The 22,137-nt window shown below is 39.5% G+C and overlaps 1 protein-coding gene across 1 annotated transcript in view; it reads left to right on the plus strand.

Moving 5' to 3' along the window:
- The window catches only part of PIK3C2G (phosphatidylinositol-4-phosphate 3-kinase catalytic subunit type 2 gamma), a gene marked incomplete at its 5' end in the record, with an annotated part of 212,422 nt that overhangs the window by 75,097 nt on the left and 115,188 nt on the right, over positions 1 to 22,137 (plus strand). The window contains 3 exons of the mRNA XM_082496368.1: positions 1,158 to 1,272; positions 3,059 to 3,189; positions 10,018 to 10,206. Of these exons, the coding sequence (XP_082352494.1) occupies positions 1,158 to 1,272; positions 3,059 to 3,189; positions 10,018 to 10,206 (435 nt within the window). The remainder of the gene's footprint in view (positions 1 to 1,157; positions 1,273 to 3,058; positions 3,190 to 10,017; positions 10,207 to 22,137) is intronic.

The following is a 22,137-nucleotide window of genomic DNA, read 5'->3' on the forward strand; positions in this document are numbered from 1 at the left end:
AGGTGACTTAGCAACAATTTTTTTCAGTTTGCGATTCAAAAGTTACTTTTTTACGGCAATGTTGCGAATTCATGCTGGGATCAAAAAGTCCATCTAGGTTCTCTTGGACCCCTAATGTACTCATATCGCGCAAAAGCTGTACACTCAGGTCTCATCTACCTGGCTGGCTGTTTCTGTTGCAACAAGCAGAAGAGAATCTAGCTCATTCTCTCAGTTGTATTGACTGAGCAGTGCTTGGAACGATTGTAATAAAAAGTATTCATCGGTAAAAGATGTTGAACCATAATCAAATTTCTGACCTCACTAACCATTAAGGTGTGGATAAATTAACAGGTAAGTGTACTATATCTTCCTTTATTCAAGAACTGTTTTCTTAATTCGAGTGGATTGGTTATGATTAGAACTTTCTGATTTTATTCAAATTGTCTAGACTGAATTCTGTTGACCTGCCAAATCATGCTGGTTTTCTTATCCGTAGACCACATGCATGCCTGCTTCTGATAAGAGTTTCTTGAACATGCAGTGCTCAGACTGGTATTTCAGACCATGATCTTTCATCTGTCCAAAAACCATATGCAGCACGTACCAGTACAAACTATCCCACTCAAATTCCTTTCAGCTCTTTGGAGACTCTGATATCGTTGTCATGCCTCCCTGCCAGCTACACGTAAAATCAGCAAGGATCCCTCATGGTTGCAGTAGGTTGCCATGAGTTTCTTCTTTTTGTGGAATAAACGTATGCTGCCCTCCACCTCATACAGTGTGTTGACGCTTCACGATCTCTAACATATTTATCCTCGAAATTAAATCTTGAGATAGAAACGCAGTATTATCCTTTTATACCTAGCTTAAATGGCAAACCCTGTCACAAAAGCAGTCAGTGGTGAAGTGCAGAGCTGACCTGGAATGTCTCGGCAGCTTGATTTATGTCATGATCCCCGCAACTGCAGGGATGCCGCTACAGCAGTGAGGCCATCAGTGTACAACCGCTACTGATCTAGGCAGGATTTGCACCACCCGCATAAAGATAAATGGTTTGTTCTCCATTTGCCTGTCTTTTAAGCTATCCAGTTCCGTGTTCTTTGAAGTAATTTCAATAAACCCTGTTCACCTTGTCTCCAGTACCGATGCGGTGTTTCCGTCTGTGTGTGTTGCAGGCGGCTCATTCACGGACCTGTGCTGCTTAGCATGACGTTGTACACCACGCTTCCGACAACAACGATTACCCCAGGCATCTGCAGTACTGCTACACCAACCTCAGTAACGCTGCAGGTAAGAAAGCGAAAAAGCAAAGGAAAGGGCTGTTTTGTAACAAAATGCAAGAAAACGGATTGTTCCCACAGCTCATCAAGACCACACAAATTAAAAATCCCATTTCCACTACAGCTGCTGGAAGAGAGCATGTTAACCTTAACGGACGGAAGTGTATAATTCTGCACAGTGGCAAATATGTATGATACTTTCCATATCAGATGCCACCTCCAAGGTCTAGAGAAGGTTGTTGTAGGGTACTTACTTGTTATAATTTTGGTTCCAAAAATACTTTTGACAGAAATGAATGACTTGGTACTGGACTTACAGCTGCCTTTTCAAATCTGAACTTTTGTTCTGAGTACTATTGAATTGCGTACCATTATAAATATAACATACAGCTTGAAGTTAGACTGAGTAGCATACAGGATTTGTAAAGGAAGTGGCTACAAGCAAATGGTCAATAGGCATCAGTAAAGCTCTCCCTCGATGGCTACATGCCGAGCACCCACTCATTCTGGGCAGGATGGTGCTCCCAGTATTGAAAATGCATCAGGTCTGCATGGCAGTTTTGTCACCTCTTCAAGTTAAGTTAGCAACTGGATACTTCAAGGGCAAAGCCAATTGTTTTCTGTATTAAAAAGCTGAATGACTATTAGCAAATGACATGTAAAAGTAGATAATACAGATAAATGAGGCTGGCCTAAAAATGCCATACTTTTAATAGACAAGCAAATGAGGATTTTCTAGTCTGAGGAGTTCAGTCAAAGACGATGCCTTAAAATAGCTCTCCCATTAATAATAGAGGGAAGTTGAGACAGTAAATGGCTCTTAATTTATAATCTCTCTTTGCTGAAAGAAACGGAACAGGAGGATCTCTCATTCTGCCCCCCAACCCTCCCTTCAGTTATTCCCATGCGTGTGACAGTATCACGATCTGTGAACATGCTGAAAATGTCATAATGATAGCTGTTCTGATGTGACCGACAAGACACTTACATTTTGTAGGGAATAACTTTGTTAACCTTTAGAAGAGTGATGCATATCAAATACTTATATTAAAAAATAGATATAGATAAGAGATTATGGTGTGTGTTAATAAACCAAAAATGGGATGTGTAAATTGAGCTGAATTTTGAATAACAACCTGAATTTTCAGCTAAGTTTGCAGTCAGATTATCAAGCACCTCAAGCTTTGTAATTTTGGTTGAATGTTTTCTCTAGCTGTATCTTAAAAACATTATCCTAAATTTCTGACCCCCATACATAAGTGTAAAGAATAAAAAATTGGTAGATGTTGTATAATATATATGAAATCAGACATCCAGAAGTGAAATCAGGAATCTGATTTCCATCTCTTACACTGGCAAGCTACACATCAGAATTATCCCTACTTTTTAGGGGGAGGAAAAAAAAAACAACAAACCAACAAAAAACCTGTACATGACTGGAAACTTTCCATTTAAGAACCATGTCATTAAAAAAACAGGAAAGGAGGAAAAGAGGAAAACAATTACTTCAGCTTTGAGTTCATGCTGTTCAATAAAATTGAAACTCAGTGGATAAAATTCTCTGAGGAAAGTCAGTGACAAAGCTTCCACTCATTTTTGTGGGCTAAGTTTATCACAAATATATTTAAGTAATATATTACATACAGTGAACATCCTCAAAGAATTGTCCCTTCTTTCTGTCATATTTTGTATGCTTCCTGTACAAATCCAAGATAACGTTTATTGACAGTTGTACCTGAGAATACATATTGCTAAAAGGCCTTCTGTCTTGTCTTTTCTTTTTTTCCAAAATAAAGATTGACTTTCCAGAAACTAATTTGGAGTTTATTAAACCTGAACCTGAAGAAAGAAGGGGTGATCTTGAAGAGCCAACCAAAGACTGCCTGATGCATATTACAAGACTTTCGCAGACGCGTTCTCTCTTGCTGTAAGTTGTACCCAGCTAGCCCTGCTGATTTTTGGCTTGCTGTACTTATCCTATCGATCACAATTAAATGTATCCAGTTCTTTAAAAACAAAGTTTTCCTCTGAAGGAGCCTAGCTTGATTGATTTGAGGAGTAACACCTCTAAATGAGAGAATAGATCACAGCAAAGCCTAAATAAGCCCCTGGAGGTGGCAGTGTATTTTACCAGTTTAGAAAAAGATTGTTTTTCCTGTTCTATAACTATATTTTTTCATGTCTTTGAAGCGAGAAACTAATTTTTGATTCAAAACATAAGATTTTCAGGTGGTGCAATAAGTCTACATCAGTATTAGCAAGAAAACCTTTGGGCTCTATGAAAATCAGCCTCCTTTAGTAATAATACCCTCAGACTACTCAGCTATAGTAGTTAAATGGCGTATAATCATTGGAAAAAAATCTGTGTCAAGTTATAAGGAAGGGAAGAAGTATGGAGTTTAGCTTCAGAGAAGGTGAATAAAGACAAAGTGAAAGAAAACACTCTCTATAGGCTGGGGCAGATTAGTATGCTCAGTTATATGTATGTTACACTATCAATTGGGGTTATGTGCCATATAAAATAATTATAGATATAATCAGAGTGGAATTGGGAACACAGGTGCTTACAGAGCGTCTTTATACCAATCACAGTTAATTGCGTGAATTAATCCTCCATCAAAGGCCAAAAGGTGCGTTAGTTGTACAATAACTAAATAACTTAATGCCAGTTCAGCCCTCTCAGTGAGATATGACATAGCTGTAAAGAAGACTTTTCTGTGCTGATTTCTGTGTTAGTTGTTTGTGGGTTTTTATATCAATTTCTTTAAAAAAAGACAAAAGACAAACTCGCTGTTGTATTTGATGTTTACTTCAGCTTTAAAAAGACAGGATGAAATGTAAAATTATTTTTCTTTACTATGGGATCTGTGATTTGGTTCTTTTTTCATTTTATTTTTGAGTAGGAATGGGACATCAGTATTTTATTGCAAATAACCACTGTGCCAGGGTGCTGGCAAGTTGCCAGCAAAATTTCCACCTGAAAAATAAGTGATTCAGGGAACTTCAAGCCAATGCATCTGACCTCTGTTCATGGTAAAATGGTGGTTCTGTAAGAAGGCATAAGATCATTAAACATTTACTGAAGTACAGAGTAATTTGTCAGGAAAAAGGCAGTGTGTCTTCTTTGAATAGAAACCTTGCCTTGCTACCCTGTTGTTGTTCTAAAAGGTTATCAGTGGGTGCATGGATATTGGGAATTTGGTGGATGTTCAAAAAACTTTGATGAGGTTCCATATCAGAATGTTAAAGAAGTGAAGTTGCCATGAGTTTAGAGGAAAACTGGTTAAAGGCAAAGATTGGATATTTAATGGTGGCCTTTCAGAATGAAATAATCAGGAGTAGGGTCTTTCAGTGCTCAGGCTTGGGACCGGTTTTATTCAGTATCTTCATCGATGATATGGAGAAGGAAGTGGGCGGGGAAATCTCCAGGTTTGCAGATGGTACAAAGCTCTGCCAGATTGTCAAACACTGCGCCATGGAGGGGAGATCCAGAAGGACCTTAAAAAACTGGGTGTAAACATGGCAAACGAGCTTCGGTGTGGATAAATTCGAGGGAATATATTTAAGGGAAAATTATGTAAGCATCTGTACGTGACACTGAACTCAGAACTGGTAGTTACAATGCAGGAAATACATCTTGACATTACTGTTGATATTTCCCTGAACTCACAAGTACAATGTGCAACAGCAGCCAAAAGTGCTAACAAAATATTGGGCATTGTCAGGAAAGGTGTAGAGGAGAAGCCAGTGTGTGCCATTTCACTGCTGTCCAAAACTTTGACGTGCTGTATTTTGAGTGTGCTGCATAGTTTTTTTCTTCACAACTCGAGAAGGACACAGTAAATCTGGAAAATGTACAGAGAAGGGCAACTAAAATGATTAAAGGGATCAAGCAGCTGCCTGACCGAGAGAAGCTACAAAGGCTGGGACTCCTTAGTTTGGAGAGGAGAACACTAGAGATTGTGTATGTATGACTGATTTTTATAAAATCATGATGGTGGTGGACAAGGTGCATGCATCATCAACTCCCACCATATTCAAACTAGGGACATTCAATGAAATAAGTAGGAGATCAATTGTCAACAAATGGCAGAAAGTGCTTCCTAAGATAGAAGTAAACTTTTAAAATCTGCTGTCACAACGATGTGAAGGTAGGCAACATCATCAGATTCATGAAGGCTATACACAAATTCATGGGTAACAGGTTCACAAACAGGTATTACAGGACAAGGCAAGTGTAGACCCTGTAACATCCCTAATATAACATTTTTGTGTTCTGTGCAAATATGAAGGGAAGAGACCACTGAAAGTCACCAGGCTGGAGTTAAGACTTCAAGAAGTTCAATAACAGGTTCTTGGAGGAAAGAGAATTGTAGTCCTTTTATTTTCCACAGTTGTTTGTTTTCAGTTGTGCTATCTTATGGGCAAAGCTGGTCTACCAAATGAATCATCAAGGTGAAGGGCAGCATATTTGGGGTTTGAATAAAGGAATTCCATTTTTGAGTACTTTCTGATCAAGAGGAATCTGTCAGCTTGTAATTTTTGTTGTATCTGTATTGGAGAAATTCTTTTTACCTTCCTTGGTCATGATAGAGTTTTATTAAAAAAGTTTGTAACAACATATTGGTATCCAAACACATTATTACCATAGTATCTGAAGATCTCTTCCTTCCTTGTTTTTTTTTTTTTATTATTTTTTGTTTTGGTTCGTTTTTTTTTGTATGTCAAGAAAAAGAGAGGGCTCTGGGTAGCTTTTCAGTGGCAATATGTCTCTATGATGATGCTTCAGGCTTACAAGCCTCAAATATGATTTTGAAATAAATCGGTATCTGTGGTTAGAAGACACAAGAAACTTTTCTAAGGCTGTCGGTATCCTTCTGTTCATTCTACTGAAAGCATAGGGAATATATGAATAGACAGAAAATTTTCTTAACCCTGTGGTAGAAAAAGAAGAAACAATGGTTAAAAACAGACAACTGCATGGTTGTCCTTGTTATAGGCTGTTGAATCCAGTAGTGTTGTGAATGCAAGGCAGCTATGGCTCCATGTCCCCAGGTTCAGTCATTAGAGAGGCAGACCACATATTCCTGATAGGAATACCAACAAATCAACAGAGGCAGAAAGCAGTACCTTACCAGCACACAGAAACATGTAGCGCTGCCACAAAATGGACAGCACAGACAGCCTGATTCTGTTCCTCGTCTCTGCCTGATCAGGATCAAAGTCCACTGGTGGAATATATATACATACATATATTTATATCTATCGTATCAAAATAGTAATTGCTCCAGTATTTGGGTTTAGACAGTCGATCCTGTAGCTGGCCCCAGATCTCCCTACTCTCCCCAGCTGCTGACACCCAGACCTGTGAGCCCCCAAGGTTTGCAACCTCTGGTTGCTGGTGCTTGGACCTCTTCCCAATACATGGACGTGGATTTACCAAGTAGCTGGTCCCGACATACGGTCTTCCCAGTAGCTGACTCTTGGACCCCTGTGTCTCTGGTAGCTGGCTCAGATCACTGGTTGCCATAGCCAGCGTCTCCTGGATGTTGATTAGTAAGGGGATCAATGGGACTGAAGGAAATGAACTTCACCATATGGCTCTTGTGCTCCTCACAGCCCTACACTGTGTGCTGCTGTGTGATCTTTGGTGTCATCACCAAACCAGGCAAGAAAGGGGGGAACGAAGAGAATTCATTAGTTAATGCCAGCCACTTTGGCTGACTTCTGAAAACCGTTCTGATGTAAGCCTTTGATTCCTTTTAGGATTACTGTTTTTGAAATACAAACCCAAGAAAACTAGCCATCTGATATAATCACTGCTCTTCAAACATGATACAGCCTGCTTGTGCTCAGTGGCTCCCAGTGTAAGGATCAGAGACTGGTTTGAAGCCAGGAAGATGAGAGGCTTGTTTCTGCTATCTTCTTTCCTTCATTCATCGTTTTCTTTCTACCTTACTTTTTCCTTTCTTTCAGCTTCCCTTTTTCTTTTCTTTTCCCTTTTCACCACTTGGCTGTTAAGAATCTAGTTTGCCTACTGGTTGTCACGAGAGTGCCATTGCTGTGAATTTTGATTTAGAAAGGCTACTTCCAGTTGGGTGAATACTAGAAGAGGTCTAAAAAAGTGCAGTGAGGCTGCACGCTTTGCTAGTCTGTCCACGGGAAGGAAACTTGCAAGTGAGAATCAGTGCCAGGGGACAGAAATTTGCATTTGCTAGATCTGTTGCTCTTTCCTCTTTTTGCCATTTGTCTTGTTCTATTTTAGTACAGAACATGAACAACAAAAATAGCTCAGAAGCATTTAAACTCATTTTTGCTGTTTCCCCCCCCCAAAAAAAAAAAAAACCCACCCTAATAATTAAGACCAGTTAACAAAGGTTTCACTGAAGCTATTTCCTTCATTTAGCTAAAGGGATCAATGAAAACTTTCAAACTGAAAACTACTGAATTATTTATGGTTTAAGACATTTTATTTTTATTTGTGTTGAATAGAAGGGAAATTTAGATGCAACTCTACCTAAAAAACTTCATAAGCTGCATGTTTATCAATAAAGAGGGTTTATTAGCATCTTATCCCCATTGAGCCAAGAAATGTCCTTATTAGCATAACAATCTTCCTATGTTGTATGTATGTTCTATGTATGCAAAATACTTTAACCATCCATCTTAAATGTCCCGTTACATGTATATGTAAACTTTTGTTACAACTAGGAAACTTGAAATGAAAACCTAAAAAAAAAACCCCACCCCACCCAACCTTTAATTTCATCTCTGATCTTTAAAACTTGGAAAAAGAAGATGTTATTGCCTCTGGAGTGAAGTCAGAGGGAAAAATCTGTTATTTAGAAAACCTGATACAAGGATTGATTTCTTATCTTCCTTTATAAGCTCAGTAGAGGCTTTAGCTGCTTTAATCTGAACAACAGATTGTCTAGTTTGGAGGATGCTGTCTGAAAGCTTAAATCCCTGTTTAAAGTCAACATATAGAAGGGGTCCTTTAGCTGAACTGTCCTGGAGAATACCATCAAAATGCATAAGAACCAGACAGGCAATAAACTCTTAGTCCTACTTTTATCTCTTTTTCTGTGTGACTTCTTCACACAAACATAAAGACATCTATCTATTGTCACAATAGACATGCTGTGAATTCTGAAGCTGTATCTTGAAATACTAAAATGATGCTTTTCTTGAAATGATTACTAGAAGTCATGACAATTTGTATCGTAGTTAGGTTCGTCTTCTACATATATTTATGAGCTTATTCTCCTAGAGGAAAGAGATAAACATTCACTCCTGTGACAGTAAAAAACATGCTCATCTTTGTACCACCACTGTCTGTTCCTAAATGCTTGGCAATTCAAAATTGCAAAGAAGAAAAGTTCTCCAATGCGTATGGAGCCAAAAGGAACTCATTGCTATGAGTTGTGAAAGCCACAATCTTGACAGTTAGAGCAGGGCTAAGATCGTTTTCTGGCTAAAAATGTCCCAAAACATTGCAAATATAAGGAGGATGACCTTGGAAGCAATGTAAACACTGGGATTTTGAGCCCTTTTTACACATCTGGGTAATGAAACACTTGACTGGAAACAAGCTATTTACTTACAGCCTTCCACAAAGTTTCTCACACCTTGCTCTGAAATATCTAGGTCCATTTAAAGTCACAGTTACTTTGTGTTATTAAGTAGACGGATCACCAATCTGGTCAAGTATGACTGAGAAAACTGCTGTTCCTCTTGGTTTCAGTAATGATTGTATGAACTGGAGATCAGTTTGCACTCTCAAAGCGTGCTTTTGAAGGCTCAGATACCAAATTAAGGAGATAGGCTGAGCTCGTCTCTCATGGGGAATTTCTTTTTCTGTTCTGATGACATAAAAACCTAGGGTTTAATATGTATGAGGCAAAGACATCTGAATTGTTGACAAATCGGAGGATATACAGCAAAAATAACTCTGAGGCATTTCTCACTGTGGTGAAATATAGTGTGATGACTGACCATATTATCAGTAAGTTATTTAGATATCTAATATCTCTATGAGGAATTTGGTTTTGCATTCTTTTGTGACTACAGCGAAGCGTGGCACGCTAGGCCTTGCGAACAGACACGGAAGTTGCTGGGAGCTTTCCTTCCCTTTTCCAAACTCATACCGGTGCTAGGGATAATCACACTGTGTGCCTGTGCATGCACATGCGCTCATGTTCTTGTGTAAGTGCATGGATGTGCCTAAAACCTACCTTAAATGCTAAAAACAGACACTAAAACCAGACACACCTGCGTTAAACAGTCAAAGCAAGGGCAGGAATGAAAGCTATGGCGAGTAGTGTTGTGTGCCTAGTTGTTACAGTAGTTAGTTAGAGATGATGTGTAGCAGATGGATGTGACAGTAATTTTTCTGGTGATAAGTGCACCTTCTTTCTTGCTGTCAGCAATCCCCAGTAAAAACAAACAAACACCACCAACAACAGAGACAGTGGAGAAGAAAAATGAGAGTGCTTGGGATGTGAAATAACCATATATGTGTGTCTTTTGACACTTCATTTTTATATGACCCAAGGCTGACAGATCCAGAGTATAAGTATCACTTTTCTTATAAAAGCTGGTCTGCAGAAAATGATATCCTACCCTAAGGAAAACACGTACTTAGCCGAAAAGCAGTGTACTGTATGACTTGGCCCCTCTGTACAATAAAGTTTGTTGCTACACAAAGCTCCAGGTGGTTTTAATTTCAAACTGAATTTCTAATCTTCTCTTGCAGACTCTCAGAGCAACAGAGAAGAATCTTATGGTTTTATCGTTACTACTGCAATAATCAAAATTGCTCCCTTCCTCTGGTACTGGGCAGTGCACCCAGTTGGGATAGAATGACTGTATCAGAAATGCATGCCGTGTTGAGGAGATGGAGATTTTCTAACCCTCTGGAGGCACTTGGGCTTCTGACTTTCAGGTAAGGAAAAATTAACCACGTAGGAAAATAATAATAAAGAGAATGATCACGTGCTGATTAATTCAGCGCTTCTGTTTGCTCAGCACAGTATCATGCTTTGGTTCACTGACTGTGCTTTCAATTCTGTCCTTGTGTCAAAATGAAGATATAGTTGCAACTCTTGTGATGACCTTGAGTTGAACGTGGCTGAGAAGGTTTTCTATTTCTCAGGATAGTGAAAGAGTATTTCCTCCTCTGTAGCAGATTCAGTCAGGTTCTGGTAACAGGTGATCAGTCAGATATTCAGCACTTACATAGCACTCCGTATCCTCAAACTACTGTAAAGAGATGAAGTGCCTAATGGGAGATAAGGACGACTGAAATATGCTTCCAGATTATGATACCATATACATACAGTCCCACCTGTAGCCCATCTTTCTGAAGTAGATGGTAGATTCCTGTTGTGATGCCTTATGTTCCACCCCCACTCACACTGGGAGTTGGTAGTTTGTTGGAAGGCTCCTTGATGTTGGAGATAGCCTTACCTATGATGTAACAGCAGATGTCAGAGGACAGAATCTGTGTCAGCAGTTACGTTTCCTCCAAAAGCTTGGGAGGTATTTTGCGTTAAGTGATCTACCTGTGAAAATATTAAACGTGCAGATGAAATGGTTAAGCAAATTTGGTTTATCAAGCCCTTGCTTGTCTGGGTAAGCACAAGCTGCACCAGCTTTGCAATCTCAATTCCATGTTGTACCTTTAGAAAAAAATACCTCACCTAAAGCTTTACTTGAGAAAAGATTATATATTCACCTCCACATTATTAAAAAGTAGTTATTTAATAATATAAAGCTGACTATTGACTGTTATTTCTCTCTGGATGTGATTTCCTAAGGATACCTGTGTCTCAGGTTTATATCTGAACTATTAGCAGTTGCATGCATGACTTTTTTACATTTAGTGGGAATGATGAAAGCATAGATCCTGAAAGATAAGGTTTTTGAGCATGTTGTTATCTTATTTGCCATTATTAAATTATTAGAATCCTTTTCTTATTTATAAAAGAACCATGTAGAAAGGAGTATATGGGCAGTGTTTTGGCTTCCACACCCTAGAGTAGCAAGAGATTTTGAAATGGTTTGTCAGAGCATGCCAGGCTTTCAGATCAGACCTTTTGTCAAATTTTGTGTATGGGTGGCATCTCTGCAAATGAAGAGCTTGATTGTTCTTTGAAGATGCAGCTCTGCATCAGGGTGTGGTGCAGAATATCAGTCCTGTCAGGTGCCTCACAGGATATTTAATATGACTCAGCCTGTCACATAGCTTCTCGGTGTGTAGTGGATACAGTGTAGACACTGTTTATTCTGGCTACCGCAAAGATTGCTAGCGTGAAAAGATGGGAAGATGTCATCACTTTGTCTCTCCTGGTGCCACCATTGGGCTGGTACTCACAGTGGTGCCAAAGAACAAGTACTTCTGATCAGGATCTTAGCTGTTTTTTCCTTTTAGTTTCTTTCTCACAAAAGATAATATCAATTTGGGTTTTTTTGCTTCATGCTTAACAGTGCAGAAAGAAGTTCTGGATCACAGTACAAATCCTCTTTAAAAAAAAAAAAAATCTTCCTTCATGTATCCACAATCTTTTGTAGGTGCATGAACAATTGGGAAGTTAACCTTCAGAAACAGAGGGATTACATTTCCTTAAAGATGTCTGGTTTCAGAGATGTCTAGGTCGAATGATTTAACTGCTGAGAGCGTCTATATGCAAATTGAGAGAGTGGGCTGAAGGAGAGGAGTACTTTCCATATAAATGGATTTCTGAGGTTTCTTCTCTTGGTTGTCTTTTTCTCAGATTTCAATCATTTTGAAAAGTAAAGTAGCACTGGATAGGGTCCAACTTTCCTTCACCATTACCTTCCCTAACTTTGGATTGTAGGCTCCGTAACTGAGATGGTTTTGAAGGTTCATTCAACTCTATCCTGTATTATGTTTGGCGCTGACAATTCAACTCAGTTCCTTGTTTCTATCATCCATAAAACAGCTCTCTGATTTCTTGTGATTACTGAGGCACAGATGAAAGATCCATGCTCATATAAAACATGAGCAGAATATAAATAAATGTTCTTTATTGTTGAGGTCTGGGACGGGCCGGCCACTGGGCGAGCAATAGATGCTCTCCCCCACCTCTCCCTTCAAGGAAAGGAGGGAGAGAGAGAAAGAGACTTACAAGTCATGTCTATTTTAAAGACTTGTGTTACCATCACTATTAAATGATAGGTAAGTAAAATAAATTAGGGCTGATCTTTGTCTGCGTGCATTGTTAACATAATGCAAGAATGCAGGAGCAGCTGCACTAAATCAGACCAAAAATCAGTCTAGAGCATCCTGTCTCCAATGGTGACCAACAACAGATGCTTAAGGAAGACAATGAGAATGGGCCAAACATAATGCCACTGTGCGACTCTCCCAGCTTCCAGTGATCTGCAGCTCAGAGACTTTCTGAGACAGAATTTCTTAGTTTAAGTACCCTCTTGCATTTTTCTTCTATGATTTTTTCCGAATAGAAATTGATTCCACACAAAGATTCAGTTTTCAGAACATCCTGTACAAAGGAGATCCACAGATCAGCTCTATGGTTTATAATTTCTTTGGTTTATAATTTCTGCTTTCAACACTGTCTCCCACATCATCCTCACAGGCAAGCTTAGGAAGTGTGGGTTAAATGAATGGACAGTGGGGTGGATTGAACAGTGGCTGACACTGAGCTCAGAGGGTTGTGGTTAGTGGTACAGAGTCTAGTTGGAGGTCAGTAACGAGTGGTGTCCCTCAGGGGTCAGTCCTGGGTCCTGTCCTGTTCAATATATTCATCAATGATATGGATGAAGGGATAGAGTGTACCATCAGCAAGTTTGCTGATGACACAAAGCTGGGAGGGGTGGCTGACATGCCTGAAGGCTGTGCCGCCATACAACGTGAACTGGACAGGCTGGAGAGTTGGACGGAACCTCATGAAATTCAACAAGGGCAAGTGTTGGGTACTGCATCTGGGGAGGAATAACCCTGTGCATCAGTACAGGTTAGGGGCTGACCTTCTGGAGAGCAGCTCTGTGGAAAGGGACATGGGAATCCCGGTGGAAAACAGGATGACCATGAGCCAGCAATGTGCCCTGGTGGCCAAGAAGGCCAGTGGAATCCTGGGGTGCATTAAGAAGAGTGTGGCCAGCAGGTTGATGGAGGTCATTCTCCCCCTCTACTCTGCCCTGGTGAGGCTGCATCTGGAGTACTGTGTCCAGTTCTGGGCTCCCCAGTTCAGAAGGACAGGCAACTGCTGGAGAGGGTGCAGCAAAAGGCTACAAAGATTATTAGGGGATCGGAGCGTCTTTCTTGCGAGCAAAGACTGAAGAACTTGGGTCTTTTTAGTCTAGAGAAAAGAAGACTATGGGGTAATCTTATCAATGTTTATAAATACTTAAAGGGAGGGTGCCAGGGGGATGGGAACAGTCTTTTTTTCAGTGGTGCCCAGTGATAGGACAAGAGGTAATGGGCACAAACTGAACATAGGAAGTTCCATCTTAACATGAGGAGGGACTTCTTTACTTTGAGGGTGGCAGAGCACTGGAAGAGTCTGCCCAGAGAGGTGGTGGAGTCTCCCACTCTGGAGACATTCAAAACACACCTGGACGCTGTCCTGTGCAACCTGTTGTAGGTGACCCTGCTCTGGAAGGGGGTTGGACTAGACGATCTCCAGAGGTCCCTTCCAACCCTGACCATTCTGTGGTTCTGTGTACCACAATTTACCACATTGTTAGCAATACCATTAAAGAGACCAAGAGTTTCCAATCACTCAGAATTTTGGATGCTTCCTTTGCTGGAACTTCAGTTTACAGTGTCTTAAAGAGAACCCGAATTCCTCCTGCAGGCATGTGCTTACGCTTTGTACAGTTTAGAGAGAGAACTCTAGTTCTCTAGTCACTTTTGCAAGCCTTGGGCTAGGGACTCTAAATTATCCTTCTTCTCAGGGTGAAAAAGCAGCATCTGTCCTGATGACTAAGCTCAAGCTCACATTTGCAAATATAAAGAAATGAAAATCATTGGAGGCGCTACCTCATCGCCTAGGTTAGAAGACAGCATCACAGAGCTTAGAGAGGGGTATCATGGCCCTTCAGATCAAGCCCCATTACCACGCATCTGAGTTAGAATGCTCTTTGCAACTTTCTGAAACTTCTAAATTGTTTTGTTCACTACACAGTTAAATGTACAATTTAATAGATGTTTCTTGTTCTTTGAGCATGTCTCTACAGCTGATGATCTTCCCCTTTGCAGGCACATCTTAAGGCAGCCAAATGATAACATACTCATTTATGCAGTGGAAAGGAAGAACTTTCATAAATTGGAAACACGATCATGGTACATTTCACAGATAAATTCAGTAGCAACCTTGCATGCCTTGCAGCAAGTGCATTGATTCTTAAAGCCCCAGAAACCAACACTTAAAAAAACAATTTAAAAAACAATGAATGTTTCTTTAATCAATAAAGACAGGATGGAGAGGGTGGCAGGGGGAAGTGCAGAATAAGATTTTACACTCTTAGTTTTGCTTCTAATTTCAGGGAAGGGTGGTTATAAACCACTGCTAATTTTCCCTAAGGCAGAAGGTATAGAGCCGGTCCCTCCTACTCAACACTGCTTACTGGTGCCCTGTGCATTTTACCGTTAACTTTGCTTACAGAGTTTGGTAACAAGCCAAGCTTTAGTGGAGTTAGAGCTTTCTATAACTGTATCTACTTTACATGGCACACTAGCCAGGGAAATGATACCAGTACACTTGTTTATTCAGAGAATTTTCTTGATGACATAAAGAAACCAAAGGCAGTGTTAGAAATGCCATTGTTTATGTTGTACTGCTAACATGCCAATGTTTTGTGTATGTATAGAACAACTGCACTTACAAATATTTGTCAAGTTATTTTGCTATTCAAATTATTGAAAATGAACATGAAAATACATTCATTAACTGAAGTAGCAGAATGTTTGCTCCAACCTTGTGTTTCTGGCACATCTAGAGTACACTTGCAGACCTGTGAGGTATTGTGGCTAGGAATCAGGAAATCGAGCTAGAATCAGGAAACAGCCACTAAAGAAGGTATGTCATTTTCCAGTATTGCGCATGGCTGCAACCATGCTGAAGAAAGAACTTTTATCAGTAGGCAGTGGAGATGAAGACAATCTCACTAGTAGGCTTAGAAATTTTTCCTAGAAGCTTTCTGCTAAATTCTAGCTCTTTCAGGGTAAGTGCATAGACAAGGACATTCCTTTAAAACCATGGGCTGATTCAGAGGATTTTTAGATCAGACATTCAGGTGTCTGATCTAGAGGGGTTTTATAGAATCATAGAATGGTTTAGGTTGGAAGGGACCTTGAAAATCATCAAGTTCCGACCCCCTGCCATAGGCAGGGACATCTCCCACTAGATCAAGTTGCCCAAGGCCACATCTAGCCTGGCCTTGAACACCTCCACGGATGGGGCCTCAACAACCTCTCTGGGCAACCTGTTCCAGTGCCTTACCACCCTCACAGTGAAAAGTTTCTTCCTAATGTTTAATCTGAAACCGCACTCTTCCAGTATAAAGCCATTCCCCCTTGTCCTATTGCTACATGCCCTTGTAAAAAGTCCTTCCCCAGCTCTCCTGTAGGCCCCCTTTAGGTACTGGAAGGCCACAATAAGATCTCCCCGAAGCCTTCTCTTCTCCAGGCTGAACAGCCCCAACTGTCTCAGCCATTCCTCATAGGAGAGATGCTCCAGCCCTCGGATTATCCTCGTGGCTCTCCTCTGGACACGCTCCAGCAGGTCCATGTCCTTCTTATGTTGGGGACTCCAAAGCTGGATGCAGTACTCCAGGTGGGGGTCTCACAAGAGTGGAGTAGAAGAGCAGAAACACCTCCTTTGACCTGCTGGCCATGCTTCTGATGCAGCCCAGGATATGGTTGGCCTTCTGGGCTGCAGTCTCACATTGCTGGCTCATGTTGAGCTTCTCGTCAATCAGCACCCCCAGGTCCTTCTCCTCAGGGCTGCTCTCCAGCCATTCCCCGCCGAGCCTGTATTTGTGCTTGGGATTGCCCCGACCCAGATGTAGTGCCTTGCACTTGGCCTTGTTGAACTGCATGAGGTTGGCTTGGGCCCACCTCTGCAGCCTGTCCAGGTCCCTCTGGATGGCATCCCTCCCCTCCAGCTTGTCTACCTTGCCAAACAACTTGGTATCATCAGCAAACTTGCTCAGGGTGGACTCGACCCCACTGTCCATGTCGCTGACAAACATGTTGAACAGTACAGGCCCCGGTACGACCCCTGAGGAACGCTACCTTACTCAATCCCTCATATAGAGCATGCAGAGTAGGGGAAGATATGACTCCTCCTACCTATTTTTGACCAGAGAAGATGCCCTTTTGGTTATAGCATCCCTCAGCCTTTGACTCTCACAGTATTATTGTTGATTTTCACGTTATGTGACAGGATAGCTGTTGAGTTTCAGAGGTTAGGTTATATACCAATATATGTGAAACTCATTTTCTAACCAATAATTATAATAAAATGTGGTAGCTTGAAACCATGGTTTGTTCTTATAACTTTGAAAGCCAAATTTATTTTCGAAGTATTGAATCAGATTATTGTTTTAATAAAAGCAGAATGTGAACTGTTCCCTGAGAGTCCACAGCAGAATGCCCAGCTAGAGCATATCTTGACTGTTTGCAACTTGGTTTAAAAGGCTGTAGTTGTATATCAATGTGGAGAGCAAGCACGAGCTTATGCAAAGAAATAAGATAAGAACAAAGCAACAGTCTACAATTAATTTGATACTTTGGTGTACAGAACACACTACTGGTAAAACTTTAAAACTGCTTTGTAGTAACGTACATGAAATTTAGTGATAACTTATGTGGAGATGTATGCATTGTTATGAAGAGACAACTCTTCATTTTAAGCATCATAATGGTTTTTTTTCAGGTTTTTTTTTTTTTTTTTTACACAGCCTTTAACCATTTTAGCTTTCTTGGCAATAAATATGAAGGTATTACAACAGTCAGCTATAGTAAGACAACTAAAAATGGACAACTATGTAGGGTATAGCACGCTTCCTGTATATAAGTGTGCAATCTAGTCAGGAGGCTAAACCTGTAAATAATGAAGCTTTTCATGTTTTTTTCTTTTGTTTTAATGCTATAGAGAACAAAGTTTGTGTCTGGGTGGGAAGAACCTTCTAGATCATACAGACTTCAAATGGAAAACTGCTTTTTGTTAATTTTTTCCTATCTTGTTCTCTCCTAGGATATGGTTCACCATATGGTCTCTATGGCATCTTAAACTTATTACTAGTTGTTTTAGTCAGAATTTCTTGTAGAAAATCTATGTAAACGTTACTTAAAGTGTATTTTCCATGAGTAAATTCTCCAGATCCATCTGCCAATCGATTGGCCAAAGGAATAGCTAGTGTATCTGACCATGAGCTTTGCAGTGGGTGGTGGGTGGGGAGGGTTCCCATGTCTTATCATAATGAGGAGTGAATATATTACTCTTTTTCAACTGAAAATTTTGAAAAATACTGATGGTATTTGTTATCTTTCTGTACTTTTAGTCCTTGCCATTTTCTAATCTTCATACACTCACATAGTGTTTTCTTTAGAGGCTTTCAGAGGAATGAAGAAATCACCAACAGAAAGCAAATAGCCCTGCTAATTTTATCTGTGTGCTAAAACTAAGGGAATTCCTTAATTATCAGTCTTTAAATTTCTTCTCTCTTCCTGTCTAATTACTTTTAAAATACTTAAACTGCCAGCCAAAACTTATCTGTCTATTCTTTTAAACAGTTCTTCCATACTTTCTCTCCTGGCCCAGTTTCACCTATCAGTGACATGATATCCTTTACTACTTAGAGGTTTTTTTTGTTTTCAGTTGATATCTTCATTCCAGTAGGTTTGCTAGTTCAGCCTTCCTTGTTTCTACCAGACTTAATAACATGCATTTCATGGGACCAGAGTCTTTCTTTTTTTGAAAATGCAATAGAACTAAAAACGTGAAGGGAATTGTAGAATTATGTGGCATGTCATAAGCCTCTAACTTAAAAGATGCCTCATGAAAGGCGGTTCTGCTCTCTACAGAGATCCTCACGTGCTAGAAAACATAGTGAACTGTACAGTTCCATTTACCTGACAAATATCTTCCAGCATAGGGTTGTTATAAATAGTGCAATAAAATTAGGGAAATAAAACCGTTAAAAATGAAATGCACATCTATTTCTCATTTACAATCAAGTCACCACTGGCCGATGCTAAAATTTCACAAATCCACAGGATTCCTCAGCAGTGCTTAGTTTTCTGTTTGAATCTGATTTAGCTGAAAGGTACAGATAGACAAATAGCTCCCTACTGGCTATCTATATGAAAAAAATCAAAGACTATAAGTTGTTCTTACTTCTGAAGCAAACTGTAATCTATGCTCATACAGCTCAAAATTCAATTTTTGCAAAAACTACCTTGAAGTCTCAAGGGAGACCTAACAATCTACAGCTACTTGGACAGAAGTTATAAAATAGGTGGCTGTCAATCATTGGCATCATGCAGGGAGAGAAGAACAAAAATAAAGCGAAAGGTGTGTTGAGGTTAAATATCAAAAGAAATAAGTTTCGTAACTTAAGGAGAATCCAGGTTCTGACACAAGCTGTGAAAGGGAAATTTGAAGTCCTGCATAGTGTGACCTATTGCGAAGGACTTGAATCAACAACTATCATTTACATATTGTTTATTTTTCAGTAGTGTTTCTGAATGTGTAAACCTGGAACAAACTTATAAGAAGTCACAATCTGTTGTGGAGTACTCATTACCTGAAGAGAGTACAAATAAAATCAGCCAAAAGAAGAAAGCTACAATGTGTTACCGTACAGTCAAGCAAACGAGCAAGGAAGGAACACTGTAGCTCTATTCACTTGATTATTTATTGACCAATAGGTTGTTTGACAAGGAAAAAAAGTATAACTAGAAATAATTGGAAATCTGGATGAAAATTACCATGTTGAAACTGTGCAAAGAAAGAATCGTACAAGCATTTAACAATGCTTGGGTTTTAGTATTTGGTTTAAATTGCTTTGTTTTAAGCTAAATTCTCAGAAATTTTGTTGGCAACCATAAAACAGATAGTGAAGTGCCTGAATTTACTGCCTCTCTGAAGCTATAATCACAGGCCATGTGTCAGGAACCTGGCATCTGTGGTTCAAATCCTTTGCAAAATTGATCTGATGTAGATTAGCTCCGGTACAGGTTAACTCCTCTTTTTTAGGAAAGTAACATTACAGACTGAAATATTGAGTTCGTTGTGATGCAGTCATCTCACTTCTCTGATTCCAGAGTTTTTAGTATGTGCAAGTAATTACATATTCATTGTAGCAAGCCCTGGAAATCAGCTGTCCCCTAATATCCAAACTAAGAAGCTGTTTTTCTTAGGCCTAAAGTGATTTCTTTCGCATTGAGTTGCAGTGCCAAAAAATCAATTAATTGTGTCCTTTAATCAAGACTAATTTATGGATTACTGAAATCAGATTTGATGCAACATTCAAAAGTTTGCAAGATTATTCACTGGACAAATTCCTCTAGTCCTAATTAATTACTAGGCTACATGACATTGTTTCCAGGCCTGTAAAGAGTAGGATTTTTTACTCAGATCAACTTCTAGACCTCACCCTGTTATTGGCTTTTAGCAAATAAGCTGATGGATGTAAGAGTAAATAGCATGAACACCATGTAATACTAGTTGAGTTTGTAAGTATTTGCTGTAGTTCTAGTGTTTCTGAGGATGTTAAATGTTTGCTTAAATAAAAATGTCCGGGGTATAACAAGTAAAATTAAATATTTTTCTGTGGTACCTGTGGCCCTGAACAACACTGAAATCCAAGAGAGCAATGGTTATTACATGTGGGCCTTAACAAATAGTCAGGTAGTTAAGAGAATGCATTAACTGCCCATTTGTTCAAAAAGATTCAACTCGGCCTCAAGATGACCTCAAGATTTACAAGCCAAAGGAAACAATTCAGTAACCAGGACCAACAAATTACCAAAATCTCATTCAAGAACAGTGGCAAGAGCCATGTTACCTGAAACAAACTAACCTGTAGATTTTTTCACCACAGTGCCTATGCACTTGAGCTTATGATTATTCTAATTACATCTTCTATAGACACTTTTGCTAACTTAGATATAGCCCCAGTTTTGACTTAGAACAAATTAATTCTAAACACATAAAATGTTAGCTGTAGAATTTTCTGGAAAAGTTTGGATTAAAACAATGTTGTAATTCTTTGTTTATCTCCAAAAAAATATAAGACTTTCATCATAGCATTGCACATATTCAAATGTTGGCTGCTAGTAAGGACAAGCAGTAACTAAATAATAACAGTTTTCTGCCTGAGTGATGCTTGTATAGAGCATATTTCACTGTTCAGTAACCTGTTGAACTAGGCAAGAAGGGAAAGGGAGAGATTAATTTCCGTATTATCTGCACGTGCTTGGCACACAGGCCTTTGGAGCAATTGCATAATTAGAAGATAGAATGATATGCAAGGGATTAATTTTTTTTAATATGCAGTCCTTCTTCAAATATGTTTTGTTCTGAATAGCCATGTGAATATTAAAGTAACAACTTCATATGCCTAATAGGTTGTCTAGAATAAATAAATAAATAAATACTCCTTGCAAAATAGGCTAATTTGGGGCTATCATGATAATTTATTTATAATGTATTCCCTCTTTCCCCATCAAGGCCCTCTCAGCATTATACAAACAATCATAAACTGTATTAAAAACATCATCAAATATGTACCATAACAGACAAACAAAATAATAAAATCAGGCCTGAGCCGCATTGTTAAAAGGGGGTTTGAAAGCGCTACAGACCAGGCCTTTCAAGTAGGTCCAACTGTTAGTTTTTGTTTTGTTTTGTTTTGTTTTTTTCGAAATAGCCACATTTTTATTTGCTGACCCTATAGCTAATTCAATGATCGAAGCGTACATATTGTTTTGCTCCAGCTTGTTTTATTGAACTTAAAAGCTGAAGTTTAGAGCTGCAGGTGCCGTTATACCTCTGAGCACTTACCCTTACAATTTCTTCTCTTTGTCTCTTGATAGCAATGGGCGGTCATTGCTGCAAATGTGGTACTGTCTTCCGTGTTTCACTTCTGATTTATTTTTCTAGTGTTGGAAAAAGGTGCTGGATGGGAAGCTGGGAAGAAAACAGTTTGATTTTGTGTTGAACTAATAAAGCAGTAATATGGGTGGCCTCGTGACACCTTCTGCCACACACGAAGGTTCTGATTTCAAAGGACTTTCTCCGGGGAGAATTGACAGGATAATCTGTGTCCTTTACTCATCATTTTTATGTATGCTTACACTGCCTAATCAAAGATTTTAAAAAGAGCCTAATAACCGTATCAGTTCAGAGGTGGGGGGTTCACTGCTTTCTGTGGGACAAGTACTTGCCCTCGGAGAAGTGGATGAAAGCCCAGCAGCTGTTTTGAACAATGTCTAATTGGCTGTGGTGCTGTTTGAAGACATTTTTCCCCCTTTGGTAGAGATGACTGATCTTGCGGCTCTGGTGACAGAAAGGTCTGTATGAACATTTCCAGTTTGTTTCAGGAGAAGATAGAAAAGACTTTTGGGATGGCAATGGACAAGGTTCAAGTACTGACAGATAGTTAAGGGTGACACCCTGTAGCAAACATACACAGAAGAGCACGTCTATTCCTTTCCTTGTGAAAGCGGGACAGTAGCAGAACAGCTAACTGTGAACCAACCTAGGCAACTTCTGTGCACGTGAAATTCTCTGTGTATCACGATTAATGTGACAAATGCAACACATGAAAAGGTGGAAGTTATTTTTGTATTTAATCTTTTTCAGAAGAAGTCCTTAAA

Source organism: Vanellus vanellus (assembly GCF_965231255.1).
Source record: "Vanellus vanellus genome assembly, chromosome: 1".
NCBI classification, from domain to species: domain Eukaryota; kingdom Metazoa; phylum Chordata; class Aves; order Charadriiformes; family Charadriidae; genus Vanellus; species Vanellus vanellus.